Source organism: Nansenia antarctica, assembly GCF_963989245.1.
Source record: "Nansenia antarctica genome assembly, chromosome: 3".
Taxonomy (NCBI): domain Eukaryota; kingdom Metazoa; phylum Chordata; class Actinopteri; order Argentiniformes; family Microstomatidae; genus Nansenia; species Nansenia antarctica.
In genome coordinates, this window is record NC_137688.1 from 83,096,459 (window position 1) to 83,124,131 (window position 27,673).

The 27,673-nt window shown below is 46.9% G+C and overlaps 1 protein-coding gene across 1 annotated transcript; it reads left to right on the forward strand.

The window, feature by feature from the left end:
• Nucleotides 1–1,360: 1,360 nt before the first annotated feature.
• On the forward strand, nt 1,361–24,817 carry hmbox1a (homeobox containing 1a; the record flags this gene model as incomplete). The annotated part of the gene is made up of 11 exons (XM_080527663.1): nt 1,361–1,543; nt 12,974–13,133; nt 13,269–13,663; nt 14,843–14,928; nt 15,123–15,233; nt 18,220–18,376; nt 19,044–19,126; nt 19,438–19,533; nt 19,770–19,864; nt 23,565–23,648; nt 24,446–24,817. The coding sequence occupies exons 2-11, from the start codon at nt 12,975–12,977 to the stop codon at nt 24,815–24,817; spliced, it is 1,638 nt and encodes a 545-aa protein (XP_080383789.1). The 5' UTR covers nt 1,361–1,543; nt 12,974.
• Between the last annotated feature and the right edge of the window lie 2,856 nt (nt 24,818–27,673).

Sequence of the window (27,673 nt, forward strand, 5' to 3'; positions counted from 1 at the left end):
CAGATCTGCAGTGGAGCGGACCCTGCTGGCCAGGTTCTGTGACGATGACGATAACGAACTACGAGAGACTGAAATAGCGAGAATGAGGCGCGGCATCGCTTTGCTTGCTATTTTTTTTTACTATTCAGATCGGAAGGAGGAATTCATGTTTGCAGATATTAATACATATTGATTTCTTTTTTTGTTTTGACTTGTCCATCGGACAACTGCAGGAGGAAGTCCACTTGTCCGAACATAAAATGTACTTGTCCCGGACAAGCGGACAAGCCTTAATGTCGAGCCCTGTGGTAACACAATTATGCCAGTGAGAAAAAGGAAAATTGACATAACAAGGAGCTTTTTTGGTCAAAGGGCAGCAGACACAAGTACAGGGACACAGGTGAGGTCTTACAATACTAGTGTTTTAACAGTGCAGTTAATTTAGAGTTGAGAATAGCTGAATCTGTAATGTTTTGTTTCTAATGAGATTGAACCTGCTAGGAAAGATGTAGATTACCACCTACATACTGTAGCTGTCTCCTTTATTCATTACCTTAATGTCATATAAGTCAATTGTATAGAAACAACTCACCAAAATAGACTGTTGCACAACTGATTTGGAACCCCCCCTCAACCCCCCTATTCTGTACCTTGCCATACCTTGGCTTTTGCTGAAATGACACCACTGATCTCGTAGCCTATTGGAAATGTATTGTGTGTGTGTGTGTGTGTGTGTGTGTGTGTGTGTGTGTGTGTGTGTGAGTGTGAGAGAGGGAGTGCTTTTGCGAGCCCGCATGTATGATGTGGCTCTTTGGGGTACCCCAATCATTTTGGGAGGCTCTTAGTCTCCGAATAGTTGGCCACCCCTGCACTAGGGTCTCTACCTGCCTGGCTCACACACACACACACACACACACACACACACACACACACACACACACACACACACACACACACACACACCCAAAGCCGTGAGACAAGCCGACTAGTCCCCGTGTTGTCCAGCAGGGGGCGCCCCACACCCAGCTAACACCGTGTCCAGCAGGGGGCGCCCCACACCCAGCTAACACCGTGTCCAGCAGGGGGCGCCCCACACCCAGCTAACACACCGTGTCCAGCAGGGGGCGCCCCACACCCAGCTAACACACCAACCCGTCCTCGCAGCCCAGCCGGATCAAACAAGGCTGCATTCCAGACCTCTAATGTTTAGCGACGTTTGCCGCCTCCTTGAATAAGAATCACAACCCCCCAAAAAACTACGAATCCCATGAAACACCATCAGCCCCTCGCCGTCCATGTCAACATGGCCGCTGTCAGTCAGACAAAGAGAGAGCAGTCTCTTATTAAATCACATTAGAGAGGCGAGAGAGAGAGAGAAAGAGAGAGAGAGACAGAGAGAGAGAGAGGAGGAAGACATTCTTCTGGACATTGTGGAGAACTGGTGCATTTACATGTTTACATGTGTCTCGTCGGGGATGAAGGAGACAACTTCTAGTTGAGGAAGGACCCAAAACAGAACAGTTAAATGCTGTGGTGGACGGAGGCTCTACGCTGCAAGATCCAGGTAAGATCTAAGCTACTTAGCTTAGCTTAGCTTCAGCTACAGCCTTCCCCCCTGCAAGGCTTAGTTGCCAGGCAGTAGTGCTGCTAAATGACTATATATTTATCATTTACTTACAATTCCCATTATACTCATATAGTCGCCTCCGTTTAATGACACGGTTCCTAAATGTCACATAGATCAACTTTCTGGATATGTAGCCTAAGCTAGCCCCGTCCAATGCAAGGAAGTGATGTTAGCTTAGCATAAGGTGTGTGTGTGTGTGTGTGTGTGTGTGTGTGTGTGTGTGTGTGTGTGTGTGTGTGTGTGTGTGCGCGCGTGTGTGTGCGTGTGCGTGTGTGTGTGTCTAGACAATTGAAGTGTGTGTGTGTGTGTGTGTGTGTGTGTGTGTATGTGTGTGTGTGTGTGTGTGTGTTGTGTGTGTGTGTGTGTGTCTAGACAATTGAAGTATGTGTATGTTATGACAGGACACTGCCACAGTGTCTGCTAGTTTCAGCTCTCTCTCTCTCACACACACACACACACACACACACACACACACACACACACACACACACACACACACACACACACACACACACACAACTGGCAAGAATGTAACTATGGACTATAACCAAATCAGACTGTCTGGGTGATAATAGCTAGCATGTGCCCATCTCCATCATGACCATTGGTCACCATGCCCATCTAGATCATGACCATTGGTCACCACCAACAACAACCAGAGACAGATGTTTGTGAAAAACAAACTTCAGAACCCTTATTGGACAGTAAGGCAAATCGCTGAGTGTGAGCTCTACTGCTTAGCTCTGGCTGATCATAGTAGATCAGAGGAGTTATTTAGTATATTAGTTGGGTGTCTAACATGTATTTGTACGCAGACGATTTGTTGTTTTTCTCGTTGTTTTTGACCCAAGAGATTTGGTTCTGGAGGGTTATTCCATCAACGTCCCTAAAGGAAAACCTTATGGCTTATTTTTTGATAAGAATAAACAAATTAAAGTAAGCCTGGGATTTTCCTTTAGCGACGTTGATGGAACACCCCCCTGGTTCTACTGTGGTTGTTGTGATGGGTGCCGTCACCTGAGTCACCACGTTGATGGGGGTAGTGGTGCTCTAGTGGATAGAGAGCTGGTCTGGTGATCGGAAGGTTGTGAGTTCAAATCCCGCCTGAAAATACCACCACTAGTGTGCCCTGGAGTAAGGCACTCAGCCCTCAGTTACTCCAGGGAGACTGTCCCTGTAATTCGTAATTGTAAATCGCTTTGGATTAAATGCGTCTGCTAAATGGCAAATTCTAAGTCTAGAAAAAAAGTCTAGACAGACAGCAAAGTCTAGACAGACAGCACTTCATCATCATACGCCTCTCTCTTGAGAAATGATATATAATAGGACTTTTAGTTGAGTTCTCTGAAAGTAAGTAGCCTAGTAGTTAGGTTACCATTCCAACTGGTCAACGATCATTGATGAAAACTCACTCACAGGAGTTCTAGTTAGTTAGGCAGGCCAATGTTTTCCACCTGCCTTTGTAAATCATTACACAGGTTACCCCCAACTGATTGTGGATGTTGCAACAAGTTTGAGTCAGTAGTATAGAAGACTCATAACGTAACAGTGACCCTGAACTACCCTCTTATCCATAGTAGAGAGAGTCTTGGACCTTTTGCCCCGGACAGGGTAACCAAAAATGGTTGTTTGGCATAAAAGAAAACATTGTACCTTTTTTGGGCTGTGAAGCTAGCTTCAAATGAAAGGTATAGCATACCTGGTGAAATGCATTCTCTCTCTCTCTCTCCACCCCCCGCTCTCTCTCTCTCTCTCTCTCTCTCTCTCTCTCTCTCTCTCTCTCTCTCTCTCTCTCTCTCTCTCTCTCTCTCCTCTCTGTGTCTCTCTCTCCCCCCCCTCTCTCCCTCCCCCCCCTCTCTCTTTCTCTCTCTCCCTCTCTCCTTCCCCTCCTCTACCTCCTCCCCTCCACACCACTCTCTCTGCTGAGCAAAAAAAAAAAAGATCCATAAACGGAGAATTGACCGGTGCTAGTCAGCAGTATTAAAACGTCCCCTCTCTCCCAGGAACCACTGCACCACCCACCCGCCCGCCCACAGGGAAGTAGGGACCTGAAGCCTGGCCGGCTTGACTCCCAGGGTTTAAATAACACACGTCCACTCCCGGGAGGGGGGTTGCCCTCGACATCCTTGATGGCGGTGCACTTGCGGCTGAAGTTATTAATGTTTATGGAGAAGGAGTCCCGTGTTACGGTTGCAGCGTTTATGTGGTGCGCTGATTTATAGCTGAAAAGTGGCCAGTCTTTCCCAGATGCCCCGTGATTTTCAACTCTGTAGACGCTGTTACCCAGTTGTGTAGCAGCTAGCTACGCTGGAGGAACGCGGTTCATTTTCATTTTCATTTTGTTTTAAAACCTTTTATTTAACCAGGAGGTCCCTTGAGATTTCAAATCTCTTTTTTGAGAGAGACCTGCCTGGCGAAGATAGCACACCAGGACGAGTACAAGGTTACTCAATTTGGAGAATAAAGCACAATAAAAACAGACATGGGACAACAGATGAATATTATAAAAATCCATCTTAGGAACTTAGCGATTTTGCACTCTTCTGTCACACAGTTCTTAATAAGGGGCGTTGTTTCATAAAGAGTGCCTCGCCAGCTGTGTGACAATGGACGTTCACACTTTGCGAAGACGTTTGTATTTGTTGACTAGTTGTTATCTCACAGCAAGTAGTCAGCTGTGGCCACTGTGTCTGTAAGACATTGAATACCGGTGCGTAACTTAATCTAGGCCTACCTAAAAGTCATCTTTGTAGAATTGTCATTCTGCAGGGCTAATTTTTTCCAGGCTTTGATTTCAGGACTTCGGTTCATTGGTTTGGCAGCTTATTAGTGGTTATCACCTCTTAAAGGTATGGAGTGCTTTTCTTCAAAACCGGAGTTTTGACAGAAAAAGTCCCCTGCCATATCTTGCTCCCCTTCGTATGATTCACGCGTAGCTGTGCTGTGGTTGTGATAGACAGGGGTGCACATAACTTTTTGGGGCCAGTGCTCAGAGGAGCACCTAGGGATGCTGCTTGGTGCTCCCCGAGCTCGCGAGTCACGACCCGTCCCACAGGATGGATAAAAAAGGGATACATGGATAACTTATATTAGCAAAACGACATTTATTCATAAATAAAGATGAACGAACAAATGATTGTGTGCAAAACTAAATAAACAAATGCAAAATCAAATGACTGCTCTTTAAGCATGAAAGTCTGTCAGACTCCTTTAAACACAATGAAATCAACTGACATCTCTTTAAGCACTAACTGAATGTCTGTTCTTTAAACACACTGAAATAAACGGACATCTCTTGAAGCACTGCTCTGTTCTGTAAACACTGAAATCAACTTTTCAACAAAAAGTTACAGCCTAAGCATTTATTTATGCTACAAGCTTAATCGTCATCATCACTGCTCTCTTGACTGCTGTAAATTATCACTGTCCTCATTTTTTTTTGGTGCGCAAAAGCGCCTTCATGCGGCTGATCTGCCGCGCAGCATGCATTTTGGCGACGCATGCGCACTGGCGCACCAGTTATGTGCACCCCTGGTGATAGAGACATGAGCCCTTTCATGTTCTTTATGCGCCTGAGTCTCCTAAACACGTAGAGACCAACCCCGAGTCGATCAATGATTCCTACGATGAGCTATGGTAACTTTACCGCACCTACCCCCTACCGGTGAATGCCTAATTTTTGCGGTTTTCCGGAGGTATTGTGCGGTAGGTGCGGGAGAGTTACCATAGCTCAGCGTAGGAAGCTCTGATCGACTCGGGGTTGGTCTCTACTTGTTCAGGAGACCCAGGCGCATAAAGGACATCTGGCTCATGTCTCTATCACAAGCATAGCCCGAGCTACGTGCGACTCACGCGAAGGGGAGCAGAATATGGCAGGGGACTTTTTGATGGGTAACATTTTTTACCTAATAGATATCACCATGAAACTTCCCCAGTTGATTACTTGCATTGAGACAATCATTTTTTGTATTACAAGTTTTCAGAAATGTTCTGTTTAAATATGCAAATGATGCATTATCTACTTAAAGTATGAGTTAATTTGCATATCTTTAAAGAACATTTGGACCACAGATTGGATAAAGACAGTAATTAATTACTATACATCCCTAGATTATTATTTGATGTGATAGACCTTGTTGGACCTTGTTGTTGGTAGTTTAATACCTTATCCCCTCTTAAAGTATGGACTGCTGTCATTTAAAATGTGTGTTAGCCTACGTTCTGTACGGGAGTGGACCCGAATGCAGGACACTGAGGCGGAGGCAGATGAACAGTTACATTTATTTAGCCCACAAGGCAGTGAAAGCTGTAGGTGTATGGAGTCCGGTGGTAGGTGTGGTCCACAATTGGGAGATGTTTTCTGATTTCTGCCGCCCTCAACAAAGTTCTCCATGAGTCCAGGTTTTGGGGTGACACCAGGTTTGAGTTGGAGTCATCATCAGAGCAGTGGATGATGCTGTCCATCATCAGAGCAGTGGATGATGCTGTCCATGATCAGAGCAGTGGATGATGCTGTCCATGATCAGAGCAGTGGATGATGCTGTCCATGATCAGAGCAGTGGATGATGCTGTCCATGATCAGAGCAGTGGATGATGCTGTCCATGATCAGAGCAGTGGATGATGCTGTCCATGATCAGAGCAGTGGATGATGCTGTCCATCATCAGAGCAGTGGATGATGCTGTCCATGCCGCTTTCTTGGCAGGTTGCTGCTGCATTCACCTGAAGTTGGATCCATCATTAGACTTACACTTACTGCTGATGATGTGGGTCTCTGAAATAGAGGAATACATCTAGTTTGACATTAAATTACCAACCTTATTCTAAACTAAAATATTGTCAGGGTGCAGTAATTGGGGCAGATCTCATTACAACTTAGAGGGGCTACAAACAAGGAATCTTCTGTAAATTTAATGTAAATTAAGTTACATTAATATTACTACAATATAAAACCCTGTCTCAAGCCTGGGTACACAACAGGCTACTTTGCTAGTTTAGCTAGCTAACTAAAGTGTTATTAACTATAAATAATAATAATGCATTTTATTTGTATTGCACTTTTCATTCAAAAGAATCTCAGAGTGCTACAGAGTAAAAAAAACTAAAACATAATAAGTTAAAAACATAGTAAAAAAACACAAAATAAATCACAAGAATGAACACAGTTCAACAGTCAAAGGCCTGTCTTAAAAGAGTCCAGGCTCTGTACTGCCCTTAGCTGGCTAGGAAGGCTGTTCCACAGGCTCTGTACTGCCCTTAGCTGGCTAGGAAGGCTGTTCCACTGGCTCTGTACTGCCCTTAGCTGGCTAGGAAGGCTGTTCCACAGGCACGGCGCAGCCGAACAGAAGGCTCGGTCCCCCATGGTGCGGAGCCTGGTATTGGGGACCTGGAGGAGCAAACTGTTTGAAGACCTGAGGGTGCGGGTGGAGGTTTGTGGAGTGATGAGTTCTTGTAGATATGGAGGTGCGTGTCCGTTGATGCATTTGTGGGTGAGAAGAAGGACTTTGTAGTCAACCCTGAATGAGACAGGGAGCCAGTGTAGTGAGTGTAGAACGGGGGTATGTGCTTGTATTTGTGGACTCTCATCAGGATCCTGGCAGCGCTGTTCTGGATGTATGGCAGCTTCTGTATGCTTTTGCCAGGAATCCCGATGAAGAGCGGATTGCAGTAGTCAAAGGCATGGACAAGTTCTCTGCATCTAACAGGGTTAGAGTGGGACGGAGTTTGGAAATATTTCTGAGATGATAGAAGGAGGTTTTGCACAGGTGTTTTATATGGTCACTGAAGGTCAGGTGAGGGTCAAACCTAACCCCCAGATTTGAGACTGAGGAGGAGAAGGGGATGACTTGACCCTCGAAGGTGAGCTGTGATATGGGCGAAGACTGAACCTGGTGTGGGGTGCCACCGTGCCAACAAGAAGAGCTTCGGATTTGTTACTGTTTAACTGAAGGAAGTTGTTGTTCATCCATGCCTTTATCTCCTCAAGACAGGTGGTGAGACATGGCATGGCTGCAGAGGGGCTTGGGGCAGTTTTAATGTAGAGCTGTGTGTCATCAGCATAACAATGGAAAGACATCCCATATCTGGTGATGACACGACCGAGGGGGAGCATGTAGGTGATGAAGAGGATGGGGCCGAGAACCGACCCCTGTGGAACACCACAGGTAACAGGGAGAAGTCTGGACTTGCATCCTCCCAGTGAGACGTATTCAGTCCTGCCAGAGAGATAGGACTGAAACCACTTCAGTGCAGAGTCTGAGAGTCCAATGGTGGTGTGGAGGCACTCTAGGAGGATAGTGTGATCCACCATGTCAAATGCTGCTGTCAGGTCCAGGAGGATGTCATCAGCAGTTCATTCGTCACCCTTAGCATAGCCGTTTCTGTACTGTGGGCTGAGCGAAAGCCTGACTGAAATCTTTCAAACAGGTTGTTGTGTTTGAGGTGATCCTGGAGTTGGGAAGCAACTTCCTTCACTAGCACCTTGGACAGGAAGGCAAGGTTGGCGTATGACTTGAGCAGAGCAGTGGGAATGGGGTCCAGGGCGCAAGTGCATGATTTCATTCCTCTAAGGATTTCCATAATGTGGCTCTGTTGAACCTCTGTGAAACATGGGAGAGATTGCAAACTCCCAGGCGAGGGGTTGGTAGCAGAGGGAGACAGAAAGGAAGAGCTGGGCATCAGAGGAAGGCTGACCTTGGATCTGAAAAAGTCAATGAAGCTGTTACATCGCTGCTCTGTAGCCTCAGTAGTGGGAGATGGTTGTGGCTTCAGGAGATGATTTATGGTGGAAAAAACTAGCTAGCTAGTTATAATAATAATAATAATAATAATAATAACTTGCATTTATATAGCACCTTTCAGGGAACCCAAGGTCGATTAGTTATCTAACCAGCTAGATATACATTACCACTAACTCTAAACTAGCTTGCTAGCTAAAGTTACCTGAGGTAACTTACCTCTAAATATGGATCTGGCTGGGGCTAAGTTAATTTATTTGAGGAGGTAAACACACACTTTATTTGTTTTAAGCACTTTGAACAAATTACTTACCAACAAGGCATCTGCCTATGGACCTAGTGGTCACCAGCAACTAGACTCACTCACTGAACATGTAACTACAGAGATATGTGAAACCTGGACATAAACAAAACCTTCAAAAAGGGTTTAGGCAAGGCAAGTTTATTTGTATCGCACATTTCATACGACAAGGACAATTCAAAGTGCTTTACGTACATTATATAAAGACAATACAGTAAGAGGAGTATAGTAAGATTTTTATTTTATTTTATGTTATGTATTGTATGTTTTATTATCCATATTCTAAAGGCTTGCTTAGATTAGTTTTAGATCTTTTTTTACTGATAAGATTTCTATTCTGGAAAGTTATGGAAATATTTTAAGTAGATCATGTATCATTTGTATATTTAAACATAAAAATTCAGAAAACAATAAATGTACCCATCCATGGGTTTGACCTTTCATCTGCCTCAGTGTCCTGCATTCGGGTTCACAAAAAAAAGAAGAAAAAAAGTGCCCTGCCATATTCTGCTCCCCTTCGCGTGAGTCGCACGTAGCTCGGGCTGTGTTTGTGATAGAGACATGAGCCAGATGTTTATGCGCCTGGGTCTCCTGAACAAGTAGAGACCAACCCCGAGTCGTTCAGAGCTTCCTACGCTGAGCTATGGTAACTCTCCCGCACCTACCGCACAATACCTCCGGAAAACCGCAAAAATTAGGCATTCACCGGTAGGGGGTAGGTGCGGGAAAGTTACCATAGCTCATCGTAGGAATCATTGATCGACTCGGGGTTGGTCTCTACGTGTTTAGGAGACTCAGGCGCATAAAGAACATGGAAGGGCTCATGTCTCTATCACAACCACAGCACAGCTACGTGCGAATCATACGAAGGGGAGCAAGATATGGCAGGGGACTTTTTCTGTCAAAACTCCGGTTTTGAAGAAAAGCACTCCATACCTTTAAGAGGTGATGACCACTAATAAACTGCCAAACCAAAAGGTCTATCATATCAAAACATAATCTAGGGATGTATAGGAATAAAATAAATCACATCTAGAATTTGCCCACCCAGATGGTAATGAAATGTTACATTTTGGGGCTTGGCCCAAGGACTAAGAAAGAGAGACACAGAGAGACAGACAAGTGAGTGAGTGAGAGGGAGAGACAGACAGACAGACAGAGAGAGGATGGACGTGGACTGTTCAAAAAACGACACCTCATATCCCAGAGAGCTTTTGAAGGACAGCTGATTCGGAACGGTCATGTGGAATGTCGGAGGGCACGTGACCTCATAAAGGACATCATACAAACCTATTGAAGGATGTATGTACGTGAAATGATCGTCACGAGGTTGCAGCTGATGTCTCTCCAGATTATTCAGCGGATGTCTTCGTAACAGCAGCTCGTGTAATGCCCTCTAGCTACCATGTCTCTTTGATACTGTGTTTGTGTATGGAGGTGTTCACGTTATCAGCTCATGAGTTCCAGACTCCTCTATAATCTATATCTATCTATCTATAGATAGATATATTTATATATATCCACAGCCCCACCCCTCGCTATCAGACAATCTGTTTTATGCAGGCATGCATGCATGCGTGGGTGCTGTCGATCATAGCGAAGTCTCTCTGCTCTTGCTGGAGGGCTCGGTTAAGTACGTGTCATAATATGACACATGTTATGTATGCACGTATGCTATTTGCGGTACAATGTGTACTATCTCTCTCTCTGTGTGTGTGTGTGTGTGTGTGTGCGTGTGCGTGCAGTTGCATAGAGAGGGGGGGGGCCGATCTGTCTGATATTCTATACGACCATGACTCATCCTCGTCCTCTTCAAAGAGCGAAATATGGAGGTTGGCCGCTAAGGATGGAAATTTTTCTTGGCGTTTTTCCCAAGTCGCACTCCTTCATAACCCCCCCCCCCCTACCGCTTCTCCTCAGTGTTTCTCCTCTGTCTTTCTCTCTCTCCCTTTCTCCCCCCCCCCCTCTCTCTCTCTCTCCCCCCCTCTCTCTCTCCTTCTCTCTCTCTCCCCCCCCTCTCTCCCTTTCTTTCCCCCTCTCTCTCTCTTTTCCCCCTCTCTCTCTCCCTCTCTCTCTCCCTCTCTCTCTTTCCCCACATTTCTACCTCTTTCTCCCCCCCCTCTCTCTCTCCCTTTCTCTCTCTCTCTCTCTCCCTTTCTCTCTCTCTCTCTCTCTCTCTCTCCCCCCCTTTCTCTCTACCTCTCTCTCTCCCACCACATGTGTTCTTTCGCACACATACCGCCTGCTCTCTATTTCGATCTCCTCCCTCCTTCACATGAAGTCTGTCCATATGCCCCCTCCCCCCGCCGCCCCCCCCCCCCCCTCCACTCTCTCTAAAAGCTTCTTAAAGGCTGGCAGAATAATCCATTTCATATCTGGGCTGCAGCTGCTGAGGCTGTCCTCTGAAAGCATGACTCTGATGAGGAGATAAGGTATGTGTGTGTGTGTGTCTGTGTGTGTGGGGGGGGGGTGGGGTGGGTGTGTGCAGTATGGAGGGATTTTCTGTGTATTCAAGACTAGTTTGTACTTGTAAGTATGTTTGAGTGTGTGTGTGCGAGTGTGCGAGCGCGAGTGTGTTTGTGTGTGTACGGCCTGTAACTTCCTGTAAAAGCCAGATCTGATGGTCTTCTGTGTCTTAGCCAATCACAGAGAGGATCACATGAATCAGCCAATCACAGAGAGGATCCCAAAACTGTACAGCTTATTGCGTGCTGTGCCCCCCGACATCCGATTGGCCCGTGAGGTGGATTGACAGTAGGGGTGGGCATCAATGATCGACGATCGATAATTGATCGATAAGGATCTTGGTCTATCACAAAATATTTTGCTCGATAATTTATTTATTTTTTATATTTTTTTTTTTTTATAATAATAATAATGGAAATTAGTTTGTCCACGTGTCACCAGATTGCGTTCGTCTCTCACCCCTGAACATGTTAACATGATCATCTTTCTGAACAAGAACCAGTAGGCCTGACGCCTACAGTCTCTCGCTGGAGTTTAAATTTAAGTTCTTAAGGACACTAACGTTTTCAGTCATCCTCCTATTTGTGAGTAACTGTTTTATTACTGCTCCTATGGTGAGTTACTTATTTTCTATATTTTTATTTATAACGTAAAATGTGTTTTTAAGTTAAACAATTTAAGCTACTCACTGCCTTGTTTAAGAGGATTGTTATCTGACTGTAGTGTCTAGTTTGAATGTGAATGAATGTGTGCAATAGCAACACAAATAACGTTTTTTCCCCAAGGAAAACAAAGTTATTTTTTATTTTTTTTTATGAAAAAAAAGCTTATCGATAATTGATCGTTAATTCTTGCGATTATCGAAAAAGAAATTTTGATCGTTTGCCCAGCCCTAATGACAGCTGTCGAGGTCATAACAGACCAATCAGCAAACAGCAGAGTGAGACTCAATAAGCTCAGGACAACGCTTAGGTTGTGGGTTCGATTCCCGCTGGGACCGTATATACTGACACATGTATGCGCTCACTGCATAAAAGGATCATATATTATGACCTAACCCTAACCCATGTGACACGTTCTAATGCTTTGGTCCTCATGTCGGGATCCGACGGAACGATCAGACTTTTCTCTCGAAAAATGTGAATACATTTCGGCGTTGTTGAAAATCAACGACACGCCGCTAGTCGACTAACACCGTTGTTTTGTGAGCCTGCTAACAAAGTAAAGTAGTGTTCTAGTTAACTAGGTAGCAGTGGGGGATTACTCACCCAATCCATTGAGTTGCAGTGTTTTGGCTCGACTAGCGAGTGTGTGTTGTGATCAACAACATTTTTTTTTTTTTTTCACTGTTTCAAAAATAAAAGTGGGAACATTTTGATTGGTTGCCGACTTGCGGCCCAAATGACCAGACTGTGTCACATAGACTGAAAACATTTGCGCACTCACTGCAATGTAAGTCGCTTGGGATAAAAGCGTCCGCTAAATGGCCTATTATTATATATTATATTATTACTGTAGTCAAGACATTACATGGATTTGCCCCATTGTTGATGTTTGGTGTTGATCTCTGCTCTCTCTCAGAACTGACCCACACCTGAGAATAACTCTCTCTGTTTCTCTCTTTCTCTCTCCATCAATCTTTCTCTTTCTCTCACTGTCTCTCTCTCTTTCTCTCTGTCTCCATCTCTCTTTCTGTCTCTCTCTCGCTCTCTCTCACTCCATCTCTCTCTCTCCCTCTCCCTCTCGCTCTCTCCATCTTACTCTCTCTCTTTCTCTCCATCTCTCTCTCTGTCTCTCTCCATCTCTCCCATCTCTCTTCCATCTCTATCTCCCTCCCCCCCCCCTCCCTCTCTCTCCATCTCAGGATGTCTCAGTACACAGACGAGCCTCGCTTCACCATCGAGCAGATCGACCTGCTCCAGCGCCTGCGGCGGACGGGCATGACCAAGCCGGAGATCCTCCACGCCCTCGACACGCTCGACCGCCTTGACCGCCAGCACGGACACAAGTTCGGCCGCCGGCCCGCTCCCCACCCCCACCCCTCCTCCTCCTCCAACAACAACAACAACACCTCCTCCCTCCTCTCCTCGTCCAACAATAACAACCTCGTCCACGCGTCGACGCACTCGTCCTCCACGCACCACGCCGTGGCCACGCAGACCAGTTTCCAGGCCAACGGGGGGCTGCTGTTGGCGTCGCCGACGGCCGCCGACTACGACACCTCCTCCCCCCCGCCGCCCCCCCTCCCCCTCCCTTCCCCCGGCGGGGGGGCCCTCCCAGGCCCCTCCCCCTCCCTCCTCGCCCCCGGGGCGGCCGGTGGCGGCGTCTCCTCCTCCTCCGCGGCGTCTCAGCAGAACGGGGGACGTGGAGGAGGAGGAGGAGGAGAGGGTGGGGGGGGGCTGGTCGCCATGACGAACGGGAAGCTGTCGTCCTCCCCGCCGCGGTTCCCGGTCGGGGGAGGGGGGGTCAGCATGATAACGTCTCAGGGGGGGTACGCCTTCGAGCCCAGCGAGGAGGACCTGGACATCGACGACAAGGTGGAGGAGCTCATGAGGTGAGAGGAGGAGGGGGGGGGGGGGGAGGGAGGGAGGGAGAGAGAGACCACTTCCTGTCTGGGTTGGTGACATCACTTCCTGTTTGGGTCAGTGGCTCACACTCATTAAGGCAGTTAAGGGTTAACTTCTCACATACATACACACACACACACGGCCCATCGTCACGCGTCTTTGAGTTCCAAACTCAGTCACCTGATATACACACACACAGACACACACACACACACACACACACACACACTTACAAGTACAAACAAATTCTGAATACAGTACACAGAAAATCCCTCCATGCTTGTGCACACACACACACACACACACACACACACACACACACACACACACACACATTGTGTTGTAGTGAGATGTGGTCCTCTTGGTGAATGGGGTCTAATGGGCCAACGAGGGTGACAAGGCTGTTGATGTGTTGGCGTGTGAGGCTGAGGGATGATTCTATCATTCTATCATTCTATGATTCTCACACACGTTCTTTCCACGAAGTGGAATCAATATAAATGTAAATGAGAAGGCAGTGTATTGTGTGTGTCTGCGTGTGTCTGTGTGTGTCTGTCTGTGTGTGTCTGTCTGTCTGTGTGTGTGTTGTGTGTGTGTGTGTGTGTGTGTGTGTGTGTGTGTTGTGTTTGTGTGTGTGTGTGTGTGTGTGTGTGTTATTTCTTCACTGCTCAGCAGACGTGTCACAGAGAGAATGCAGTCTGCTCTCCATTTCCTCTCTCTGTCTCTCTCTCTTTCTCTCTCTCTCTCTCCCTCTGTCTCTCTCTCTCTCCCTCTGTCTCTCTGTCTCTCTCTCTCTCTCCCTCTCTGTCTGTCTCTCTCTCTGTCTCTCTCTGTCTCTCTCTCCCTCTGTCTCTCTCTCTCTCCCTCTGTCTCTCTCTCTGTCTCTCTTCCCCTGTATCTCTCTCTCTCTCTCCCTCTGTCTGTTCACATTCACGCTTTCTCTCCCTGACAATAAAGTGCAGCCACTCACACACACAGATTGTCTCTCTCTCTCTCCCCTTCCCCTATCTCCCTCCATATGACAATCTGTCTCGCTCTCTCTCTCTCTCTCCCTCCCTCCCCCCTTCCCCTCTCCCTCCTTCTCCACTTCCCCTCTCCCTCCATATGACAATCTCTCTCTCTCTCTCTAACTCCCCCTCCCCCCCCCTCCCTCCATATGGTTGCAGGAGGGACAGTGCCATTATAAAGGAGGAGATCAAGGCGTTCCTGGGGAACAGGCGTATCTCTCAGGCCGTGGTTGCCCAGGTGACAGGTCAGTGGTTACCCCGGGCGACCGTCCATCTGTCTGTCTTCAACTTGAGTCTCTGTCTCTCACTCACCCCCCTCCCCCTTTCTCTCTCTCTCTCTCTCTCTCCTCCCCCCATCCCCTGTCCCTTTCTCTCTCTCTCTTCCCCTCTCTCCCTCCGTATGACCATCTCCCCCCCTCCCCTCCTGTCCCTCCTCCAGGTATCAGTCAGAGTCGTATCTCTCATTGGCTGCTACAGCAGGGGTCGGACCTGAGCGAGCAGAAGAAGCGTGCGTTCTACCGCTGGTACCAGCTGGAGAAGACCAACCCCGGTAATGCCCTCCTCGCCCCCCCCCACCACCAGCAGCCCCCCCAGGACCCCCCCGCGGCGGCCCATGACCAGCCCCCCCACAGCCCCCCCGACAGCCCCCCCACCCTCCCGTCTGTCCAGTCCCTGTTCAGCTGCTCCACGCGCTCCATACACTACTAGAGACCCCCCACCCCCCCAAACTAGAGACCCCCCCATCCACTACTAGAGTCTCTCCCTCCCCCAAAACCGATCAATCAAGGTTTTTTTTTTGAGAGAGAGAGAGAGAGAGAGAGAGAGAGAGAGAGAGAGAGAGAGAGAGAGAGAGAGAGAGAGAGAGAGAGAGACCCCTGTGGTATAAGCTATAGTCCCCCCCCCACTATATGATTTCTATCTATCTGCGGTGTTGCACTTCCTGTTGAATTATAGCTGCCTTGTCCAGTATTTAAACTGCCCCCATCCCTGAGGTGTTCCAGTCAGTATTAGACACGTCCAGCCCCGTTAACCCCCCCCCCCCCCCCCCTCTAGGGATGCTCCGATTTATCGGCCACCGATTTAAATCGGCCGATTTCACTCCAAATGACTCGATCGGTGATCGGCAAAAATGGCCGATCGCAAAAAACGTTTTTTTTTTTTTTTTTTTTTTTTTTCTTCCCTGGGGAAGACAGATAACTGAACAGAAAACATAGGAGGACGTAACAGTATGTAAACCATGAAGGCCACGTTTATGATGTCTTTTATACAGCCATATCGACTGACTTGGGCTTCAGGCCCTAACTGGGTGATAGGCCAGACCTTTACTATGCCATAAACATGGGTCTGCGTTTGCTTGGTGCCTAATGGATCAAAACTTTTGTCTAAAAAGCAAAAAATATGTAGGCTATCCAGTCAGTAGGCATACAGTTATGTATTTTAATTTAAAAAATCGGTATCGGTTGATCTTGAGGAAAAAAATCGGTGATCGGTATCGGCCCCAAAAATCCAGATCGGAGCATCCCTACCCCCCTCTACTGACCTGTTACATAGGTTTCTGTACCCCCCGCCCCCCCCACCCCCACAAACTGTGTCAGACCCCCCCCCAAAAGACCTGTTACATTCATTTCTGTACCCCTGCCCCGGCCCGTCCCCACAAACTGTGTCGCCCCCCCCCCCCACCTCTCTGTTCCTGCTCCATTGTGTGTTATGTTGTTATGTCTCATTGTGTGTTCAGAATGTTTCCCTGCGTCTCTGCCATTTCCTATATCTCAGCTCCTCTAAACTCCGCCCCCAGGGGGCAGAGCAGCCAATAAGCTACCACGGTTCAGTTACCTGGAATATATCACTTATCCATTAGCCAGGGTGGCTGGCTATAACAGTCCTAGCAGTTGTACTATGTAACAATACTCTGTAAAAGCGCTTTAGAGCACTTAACAAGAGAGAGAGAAAAATTAAGTGCTCTTTAAAAAAATCCTATTCTATGATTTCTACTCTATGCAGCAGTGGCTTTTAGGAAAATACTGGTTGTCTCGATCTCTTGATATATTCTATCTACTACTATGCATAGGCCTTAAGAATACCGGTGTCTGACTGTATGTTGCCATGGTGAAAAAGGAATTTTTTTTAAATAAAAGACAAGTTGTGAAACCAGTGAAACGGCTTAATTCTCCTCTCTGTCTTTTGTGGAGTGGGGGAGGGCTGGCGACCCCCGGTGGGCTGTGTATGTCACTGCACCTGGTGGAGTTCACCCTGAGGGGTCTTTGGGCGGGGGGGTCGGGTGGAGAAGGCGGGGGGCGGGGGCTGGGTTAAGGGGGTGGGGGTAGTGAACTCTGGACCTTGGGGGGGGGGGGGTCTTCTGTTGGGGTGATATTGTCACCCTGGTGGTTCATTGAGAGTTAATTGTAATCAACCTGGTTGTTTGTTCACCTGGTCAGTCTTTGATTAACAGACCCTCAACTAAACCATTCAAGCGGTTTATCTTAAGACACTCTAGCTAGCTGCCTTCAACAACCACAGCTTCACACCCCCGGATCCTTGTTTCTACATGACTACCGGTAGTACTGCAGATGAGGTGAAGGTATTTTGCTTTGGGTATAAATCATATGGGATCCATTCGGGCTGCATTTTTGAGTCTAGTCCTGAGGGGGAAGTTAGGTCAGTGTAGCGGTGTGGAAAATAAATAAAATGAAGAAAACATTCATGGATGATTGATCATGTGTAGCATCTTCTTATGAACCAAAAACACCTCTCCCTACATCTGTGTGTGTTTGTGTGTGTGTGTCTGTATGTGTGTCTGTATGTGTGGGTGTGTCTGTATGTATGGGTGTCTGTATGTGTGGGTGTGTCTGTCTCCCCGAGTCCCATCAGCAGTCATTGTGTCATTATGCTAGTGCTCTTCAATGGTGGCTCTAGGCCAGAGAGAGAGAGAAAGAGAGGCTGCTCTGAAATACTGTCCCCTGACCAGATGTCCAGCTCAACATGATTGACACGTCATTGCTAAAACGTAAGGTTTGTGTAGCCTAGCAACCCTCTCAGCCACCATAGCAACATACAGACACACACGTCGATGCTTTTTCGGTCGTTGAGGTGATGCGATGAGTCAGATAAAAACATCAGCACCTTTTATATCCGGTTCTACTGGTTGGTTCTAGACTGGCATTTGAAGTGGGGTGAGGGTGAGGTGAGGGTGTATCTGGCGCATTGGGTGTATCTTTTGAGTTAGTAAGGGATTAGATCAATATTTGACGACTTGTAGTCCAACGAGATGGTTGGTGACGTTGGGCAGGAGAAATGGCAACAACCCATGGTTGAGACTAGATTAAATAGCTACGACTAGCTACTTCAGCTAACTTTAGCAACTTAACAACAATGGGAGTGATCCTCTACTTTCAAGGTTATATATATATATATATAAAATATTGAACTCTCTCCTTTTTAAGTTGCAAAATGTTCCGCATTCATGTGGTTGCCGTTGTTGCCTCCTCTGCGGTCGTCCTGCGGTTAAGTCACGGTTGCGTGGTGGTTGTGTTCCCCAGGTGCTACCCTGACCATGCGGCCCGCCCCCATGGCGCTGGAGGACGTGGTGGAGTGGCACCAGACTCCGCCTCCCATCAGCTCCACCCCCGGAAGCTTCCGCCTGCGACGAGGCAGCCGATTCACCTGGAGGAAAGAATGTCTCGCTGTGATGGAGAGGTGAGAGGGAGAGAGGGGAGAGGGAGAGAGAGAGGGAAAGGGAGTGGGGAAGAGAGGGAGAGGGAGGGGAGAGAGAGAGAGAGAGAGGGAAGGAGTGGTGGAGAGGGAGAGGGAGGGAGGGAGGGGGGAAGGGAGAGGGTGGGGGAGGGAGAGAGGGAGATAGAGGGAGGGAGAGAGAGAGAAAGGAAGTAGGGGGAGGGGGAGGGAGAGAGAGAGGGAGATAGAGGGTGGGGGAGGGAGAGGGGGAGATAGAGAGGGAAAGGGAGTAGGGGGGAGGGAGAGAGGGAAAGGGAGTAGGGGGGAGGGAGAGAGGGAATGAATGAATGAAAGGGAGTAGAGGGAGAGGGAGAGGGGAAGGGAGATAGGAGAGAGAGGGTGGGAGGGAGGGAGCGAGAGAGAGAGAGAACCTCTATTACACCTCTACGAAGTGAAACCGTGTCGAGATTGGTGTGAGACAGGGAGAAAGGGATGAGAGGAGGAGGGGGGAGGGAGGAGTGAAGGACACAGAGGAGGGGTGGTGTGGAGGTGGCAGACGGCGGGGGGGGACACAGACAGCCTCTCACCTCCAACCAACACACACCCACTCTCACCTCCACAGTGACCTCACAGAGGGCTGTCTGGTGAATGATAATCACATCTGTGTGTGTGTGTGTGTGTGTGTCGGCAGCTACTTCAATGAGAACCAGTATCCTGACGAGGCTAAGCGAGAGGAGATCGCCAACGCCTGCAACGCTGTCATCCAGAAACCAGGTGAGGAGGAGGGGAGGGAGGGGGGGAGAGGAGAGGGGAGGGAGGGGGGGAGAGGAGAGGGGAGGGGAGGGGGGGAGGAGAGTAGAGGAGAGGGGGGGAGAGGGGAGGGGGGGAGGAGAGGAGAGGGGGGGAGAGGAGAGGGGGAGAGGGGAGGAGAGTAGAGGAGAGGGGGGGAGAGGAGAGGAGAGGGGGGGAGGAGAGGAGAGGGAGAGGGGAGGAGGGAGGAGAGGCGAGGGATGGGGGGGTTAACAGCTTTGGGGTACAACCGATTAATGGGACATAATTACTGATGTGTGTGTGTGTGTGTGTAGGTAAGAAGCTGAGTGATCTAGAGAGGGTCACGTCTCTGAAGGTGTACAACTGGTTCGCTAACCGGCGGAAGGAGATCAAGAGACGCGCCAACATAGGTAACGTTACGACCCCTCGGGGGGGGGGGTGTAGAGCTCAGCTGTGTGTATACAGGTGTGTGTGTGTGTGTGTGTGTGTGTGTGTGTGTGTGTGTGTGTGTGTGTGTGTGTAGAGCGCTCGGGTGTGTTATGGCGAGGTGTGTGTGTGTGTGTATATATATACAGGTGTGTGTGTGTGTGTGTGTGTGTGTGTGTGTAGAGCTCAGGTGTGTTATGGCCAGGTGTGTTTTTGTAAGAAGCAGCAATCCTGGAGAGCCATGGCATTGACGTGCAGAGCCCCGGGGGACACTCCAACAGCGACGACATCGACGCCAACGAGTTCCCAGACCAGGTAACCAGCCAGCCCCCCCCCCCCCCCAGAGACACACAATGGTCCCCTCCTCCAGGTTAACTTGTGTCTCAGAGCCCAGACCAGTGTGTTTTAGGGGTGATTCTTTTTTTTAAAACACAACATTTGAAGGGAAAGAACAGCTGCTAACTCCAAGTCTGGATCATTTGGAAGGTCACATAATCACATTTCAATATTTAGGGCTTTTCACCAGATGGCAAACGTTATGTGCAATGAATGTCCTCTTTTGAGTTTGGATGTTGTAGTAGTAGCAGAGGTGGGAGTAAGTCACACATGTGCAAGTCACAAGCAAGTCTCAAGTCTTAACCTTCAAGTCTCAAGTCTTAACCTTCAAGTCTCAAGCAAGTCACAAGTTACTGTGGTGAGAAGTCAAGCAAGTCAAGTCAAGTCATTGCTCAGGTCAAGCAAGTCAGAAGTCATAATGAAGTTCTGATGACCTACCCCCCAGTTTCCACATTTAAATCAGTTAAGAGACAGTGGTTATGAAAAGTTGAGTTTTATTTTTCAACATTCACGTAGCAAATAACAAGCCTCCTAAATTAACAACAACAGTATAAACTAAAACAAGTGTATAAAATAAATACTAAACTGAATACAAATCTGTACAGTAGTATTAGACACGTCAACATTTTCTTTCAAATAATCAAGTTTAAAACAGCGTACCTTATGGTTACTGCTGAAGTCACGTTTGTGTGCTACTTTGGATATGCAGCACAACTGAGTGGCATTGTAAAGTCTCTTTCATGCCATTTAGATGACCATTGTCAATGTGTGTGCATAATAATTCATAGTGTGAGGATGGTTATATTATGAATCATATGTACTGTACCTTGCACATCCATTTACATTGTCCTTGAAGGAAGAAATATATTTATGATACACTAATGCTCAATTATGTCAATGTTGCAAATTGTCAATTGTTGCATCTACGACGGAGGTCGATGGAGGTAGACATCCGAGGCTAGCTCAATGTAATGCATGGAACAGAATAAGGAATAGGATCAAGCACAAACAACTGGACATTAGTGCAGGCCAGCTCTTCCCTAGCAGTGCAATGATATACTGCATCTTTTAAATGAACAACAAGAGTGTATAAACTAGTATATAAGTATATAAAATAAATTGGCATCAACAGAGAAAAAATAGTTGGCATCAACTGTTTTATATACCGTATTTTCCGGACTATAAGTCGCACCCGAGTATAAGTCGCAGCAGGCCAAAAATGGGTCATGAAGAGGAAAAAACCACATATAAGTCGCACTGGACTATAAGTCGCATGGTTCAAGGGAACGGGCTTGGCGGAATCAGCGGGGAAAGAAGACCCTGTTGAGCTTGACTCTAGTCTGGCACTGTGAAGAGACATGAGAGGATTTGTAAGCCCAGGAAGGACATAATTCACGTTAAAACTTCTTCTGAAAGGTTAGAAATACTTAAATTATCGAGTGTAAAGCCAGGGCTAGCTAGCGCGTTGCTAACGAAGGTTAGCAAAATGGCGTCGCGGGAGCAAGCAAACAGGATGGAACAGCCTCTGAAAGGTAATAAATGACTTTAATATCGTGTATAACGTTCATAATAGCGTGTATAACGTTCATAATATAGTGCTTAATGTCCACATTGTCGAGTGTAACGACTATTTATCGTGTATAAGGCCATGACAAAGATAGCTTGGTGAAAAACGGAAGTAGTTAGGATGAAGGGCGGCCTACAAACAATGCAACATTGAACAGCCTCTGAAAGGTAATAAATGACTTTAATATCGTGTATAACGTTCATAATATCGTGTATAAGGTCCATAATATCATGTTTAATGTCCACATTGTCGTGTTTAATGTCCACATTGTCGAGTATAATGGCTATTCTATCGCGTATGTGGCGCTAGCGGAAGTAGCAAAATAGCCTCGCGGGGGTAACTTAGCAACATAGAACAGTCTCTGGAAGGAATAAATGACTTTAATATCGTTTATAACGTCCATAACATTGTGTATAAGGTCCATAACATCATGTTTAATGTCCACATTGTCGTGTTTAATGTCCACATTGTCAAGTATAATGGCTATTCTATCGTGTATGAGGCGCTAGCGGAAGTTACTCCTTGGTTCATGTCAGTCAGAGATTACCGTATGTCAGTTCATGTCAGTCAGAGATTATGAATTATTGATATATAAGTCGCACCTGACTATAAGTCGCAGGACCAGCCAAAGTATGAAAAAAAAACGCGACTTATAGTCCGGAAAATACGGTAATTGGAAAGTTTATTTACCTTTACAGATAATGTAATAACACAGGAACCTATGAAGTAAACCATGCCTCGTTATTATCATAAAACATATTTTGGAACATAAAATCGAACATTGTATCCTCTTCAATAAAAAAACAAAACAGATTCAATTAAATTAGGAGTATTACCAATTAATTCACCCTTCACTTCTGGTACAAGTTTGGAATTGCCGTTTTGGAGTTGTAGGTTTTTCTAGGCAACTCGTATTGGCCATCAAGAGTACAGCATGTCCTTAAATGCTGGCTTCTCCATTGTGTAACCCTTGAATCACCGCATCTCTTTTGCGATGTAACGTGTGAGCATAATGGTGTAGTCGTGTTACGTTATTGAAACAAGCTCCATCTTGTATCATTCTGCCGCTCTCTCTACCAAATGGACTGTCAGACTGAACATGCAGGTTACAATTAGCATAAAACCATTATGACGGTTTGCTTTAAGCAAATGATATGCCTTCTCAATAAAATGCATAATAGATTCGAAGCCAAGTCTAACATAGCTTAAACTTAACATTAGCTTTCTAGCTAACGTTTGACTAGCCTAAGTTAGACACATTCACGTACCTGTCTTTGTGGGACTTGTAGTGACGGATGAATGTCGACGTTGTGGTGGTCGTATCACACATTTTTGCTCTGCAGACCTTGCACACTGCTGTTCTTTTCTTTCTACTATCATCCACAACATAGTCTTTGAATCCAAATTTAACAATTCTTGGTGTAGCTCCCAGCCTCCCTCCATCGTTGATAGTTTCGTCAGTTGGTCTCCCTCTACTGGTTTGCTGCACGCACGCACAGCGTCCTCTAGGTTGCTAGGCAACAGGTCACGCATTACGCACCAATCATGTTTAAAACATAAAACATAACTTCTCAACATCTAGAAAAATGCAAATATTTAATACATTAAAAAAGTCAAGTAATTTCGAGTCATCTATCTCAAGTCTATGTCAAGTCTCAAGTCATTAATAAATACCAAGTCAAAGTCAAGTCGAGTCTTTTATCAACGTTAGTCAAGCAAGTCTCAAGTCCTCAAATTTGCGACTCGAGTCAATTCATGTGACGCGAGTCCCCCATCTCTGAGTAGTAGTAATAATAATAGTAGTAATGTTGTAGTAGTAATGTTTGGACTTTTCTTTTGAAAATGTGAAGACATTTCTGCGTTGTTGAAAATCAACGACACGTCGCTAGTCGACTAACACAGCTTGTTGTGTGAGCCTGCTAACAATGTGAAGTAGTGTTCTAGTTAACTAGGTAGCAGTGGGGATTACTCACCCAATCCATTGCGTTGTAGTATTTTGGCTCAACTAGCGACTATGTGTTGTGATTCTCAACAACGTTGGAACGTAGTTCCGTGTTTGGAAATCCAAGTCAGAACAGGTGTGGTTGTTGTAAGCCTGTCCTGCTCCTGCAGGGGTGTGAGGTGTCCATGTTTGAGAAGAGGGCCGTGACCAGACCCTTCGGATTCAGTCGACTAGACCTGTCCTCCCCCACACAGGTAGGTACACACACACACACACACACACGCACTAACATCCCAGACCACCACAAGGTCTTAAACAGTGATCTGTTGTGTCTTACTGTAAACACACAGGGTGCGTCTCAATAGTCTAATGCTGCGTCCTCCCTACATCACCTCCTCCCCTTTAACTGGCCCTCCCCTTTAACTGCTCCTCCCCTTTAACTGCCCCTCCCCTTTAACTGCTCCTCCCCTTTAACTGCTCCTCCCCTTTAACTGCCCCTCCCCTTTAACTGCCCCTCCCCTTTAACTACCCCTCCCCTTTAACTGCTCCTCCCCTTTAACTGCTCTGATGTGAGACACTGGTCTGCAGGTGAAAGGTCATACTAGGGTGAGAGGTCAGTGTTTACAGGGAGCTCACCTCTCCCTGTCTGACAGCCCTCTGAAGCCAGGGGGGTGTTCCCTCAACGTCGCTCAAGGAAAATTCAAGCTTATTAAGTCTCAGGAGATTTATGAGAAAATAAGCCTGTATTTTCCTTTCACAACGTGGATGGAACACCCCCCCCCCCCCAGGGTTCAATAGGTACTAGTGAATGTCGCTTTTTGGGTTTATGCTGCGTTCCGTTGAAAGTCAGAGGTGGAGTTTGTCTGGAACGCAGTTGCTTCTGTAACTTTGCGACAGTTTGAGGAAGCCCCGGATTGCTACAAATCTGCACAAAAACACGTACCGAAACCGTGACCCAAAAACCCAGGTTCATACCGAACCATGGGCCAACTGAACCGTTGCACCCCTAGTGTCTAAACGTGAACTAAACTCCCCCTCCTCCCCCCTCCAGGTGCCCACCCTGCTGCCCAGCTGGTTGGCGGCCTGGCCTGGCATGGGCAGGGGGGGAGGCGGGGGCGGGGCCTCAGGGCAGAGGGGCAGCTCTCTGATAGGCCGGTCCTCTGTGTCATCGGGGGCAGCAGAAGGTTCCAGACTGACGGGGGGGGGCGTGTCCTGGTCTCCCCCCTCCCCCTCCCTCCAGGACGACTCCACCAGTCACAGCGTGATCATGGCGGAGCAGCAGCATCAGGACCCCATCACGCTGGCGGTGGAGATGGCGGCTGTCAATCACAGCATCCTGGCCCTGGCCACGCACGGAGGGGTGGTGGGGGCCGGGGGCGGGGCAGGAAGTGACATCAAGACAGAGGTGCTGGACGACGACTGATACCGTGAGAGACGACTGGGGATGAGGGAGGAGAGAGGGGAAGGGGTGTCAGGGTGTGTGTGTGTGTGTGTGTGTGTGTGTGTGTGAGAGAGAGAGAGAACAGGGGGTTGAGGTTGCCAGCGGGTGTCTGTCCGTTCTCCACCACGTCTGTCTGTCCTGCAGCAGAGTAGGAAGACTTTGTTGGAATGTTAAATCACGACCAAAATAAATGCATAGGCTAGAAGACTGTCAAACCTATTATTACCTGCTCCACCCCTACCCTTCCCTCCACCCCCTTCCCTCCACCCCCTACCCCCATCCTTACCTCCACCCCCTACCCCCATCCTTACCTCTCCACCCCCTACCCCCATCCTTACCTCCACCCCCACCTCCACCCCTACCTCGAGCCCTACTGAGACTGTTCCAGAGGTAGGGAGGTAGTCTGTCTCCTCCTGGCTGGGAGTCAGAGTCATATATGCTATTGTCTGTGAGTGTCAGTAGGAGAGTAGATGGTTTATACTGTATGAAACCCTGCACAACAACGCCCCCTGGAGGAGGGAGGACCGCCCCCCCCCCGCCTTGACTTTGTTGACCCACTCTGTGTGTGTACGACACACTCCTCAATTACCCTCCTCCTCCTCCTCCTCCTCCTCCTCTTCATTCTCTCCTTCCTCCTTTCAGTTTGATTTCAGCCTTCTCTCCTCCTCCCAACAAAGTAGCAATGTGGAGAAAGAAGGGAGGAGTGGGTGAGGGAGGTTTTTTTTCACAAGCTTTTACTGAAGAGAGAATCATTATTCCCTTGAATATAATATATATTCCATATACTCTACTTAAGCTTGATATGTCTCGATACCTAATCAGACGTATGTTGTATTGCTCATCCAAGATGATCATTATAAAGTAGTTGAAACCTTAAAGTATGTTATAATGTAGAGAAACATCACCTTAGCATAGGAGAGAGAGAGAGAGAGAGAGAGAGAGAGAGAGAGAGATAGAGAGAGAGATGGACAATCACGATAGTGAGAGGGGCCTTAGGTGGTTGTCGAGGGGTAGTGTTAAGCATTTTCAAGCTGTACCCAAAGCCTTTGTTTTTTAGCTTTTAAACTTGATTTTATGGCAAAACGACCGACACATGATACTCATGGTGCTGAGAGGAGTTGAAGTAACTTCAACTGCCAATCAGGCAAAAAGGGTACATGAAGTGCACCTCCCTCCTATTCTTCGTACTGGGATTATTGCAAACGAGTGCAAGTGCATCCTTTTTTTTTTATTCTTTTTTTTTAATCTAGTTTCATGAAGCTTTATCTGCCATAAGCTGTTTATCTACGATTGTACTTTCTTTTCAAAAGATGTCACTTTAGGGGGAGTAGCTGTCATGGTGCTTTGGTTCCCTCCTCTCAGCCTATTGGTCATTCTGAGTGATTGAGAGACTGTCTAGCCAATAGGAGGAAGAGACTGATTTGCTGGCTGACACGGGTTCAAAGGTTAGGGGTCAGGGTTCTTTTGGTACAAATAAGGCCTATTCCCTGGCTCCCTTAGCCTACAAGCTAGTTCCCCTCAAATTGCTGCTTTTAATGTGAAATAAGTTATATGAATTAACCCTGTTTTTACTAACCTTAAAGGGACATTTCACTCCAAAAACTAAGTTTATCAGACATTTTTTTTATACTACACAAGAGATATTAGAGAGCGGGCCGGTCGTTCTCGTGCGAGTGAGATTGACGCTTGCTGATCTGTCCTCCGCCACCACCAGATAAAATGAGCGTATTGTTACACCACTTTTGAGGGGTTCTTCATCTGACAAACCTTCATTTTGGAGTCAACCTTCCCTTTAACGTCCTACAGTGTCTAAAGATTGACAGCCAAGCTGAACTGTTCTCCTGCTTCGGAGCTTGTGAGATCCTGAAAGCTCTGGCTAGCTACTTAGTGCTTTGTTCTGTATCGAATATGTATCTTACCAGATGAAAAATAGAGACAATTCTAAAGATCAGAGGCAAAAAAAGAAGAAAAAAAAGCGATTTTTAACAATTGTTTTTCCCTTGTTATATTCTGCCAAGCAGAAATGTATAGTATGAGATGAATGGCTTTGATTCATGAAATGCTTCTGTATGTTCTCTTGAGATTTTACTTTGATTTTAATGTCTGTATTTTACAGAATGTTTTTGTTTTTTGTTGTTGTTCGTTTTCCCATTTCTAAAAGATTTCACACTCTGCCTTGTGTGTTTGTATCGCCCTATCATACTCCTCCTGTCCCTCGAAGGCAAAGCCTCTTCCTTCAGGTTGCTGAGGTCTCTCTCTTTGCGCCCGGTCACTGAGCTAGTGAAGGGAACGAAAAGGACAGGCGATATCACTGAGAAAACGTTGAATTAATACATAAACCACATCTCTGAATTGATCTTCAGAAGACAAACAGGTGGCGAGGTTTTTATAGCTGTCCTCCTGAGATGTGTCAAGCCTAACAGGCGGTGAGCAGACGGCTGTTTGCGTAACACCAATATGGTGCTTTTAAATTCGTTGATTCGCCGGAGCGCACACTGGGTTCAACGTCAACCAAATCATTTGATTGGACAAGAGGCAGTCACGTGAACGCTACGGCGCTCTCAACGAATTTACGAACGCGGCCAAAGACTCAAACCGTCTGTTATAAATTCCTCAGAAATGTCTTTTAACTAGTAACTAGTAGTGTGGGCGAGGGGCGTTGCCTTGGCAACCCTGGGGAAAAACAGCTATTTGCCTGTCCATGTCAATATATGTGAATACATAAAAATATACAGAATATAATAAGAATAAATATCAAATAAGTTAATAAATCACTGTTGTATCCATTTGACAAAGTTTAAACAGGTCATTATGCTATCTCCTATTTCAGAATTTAGT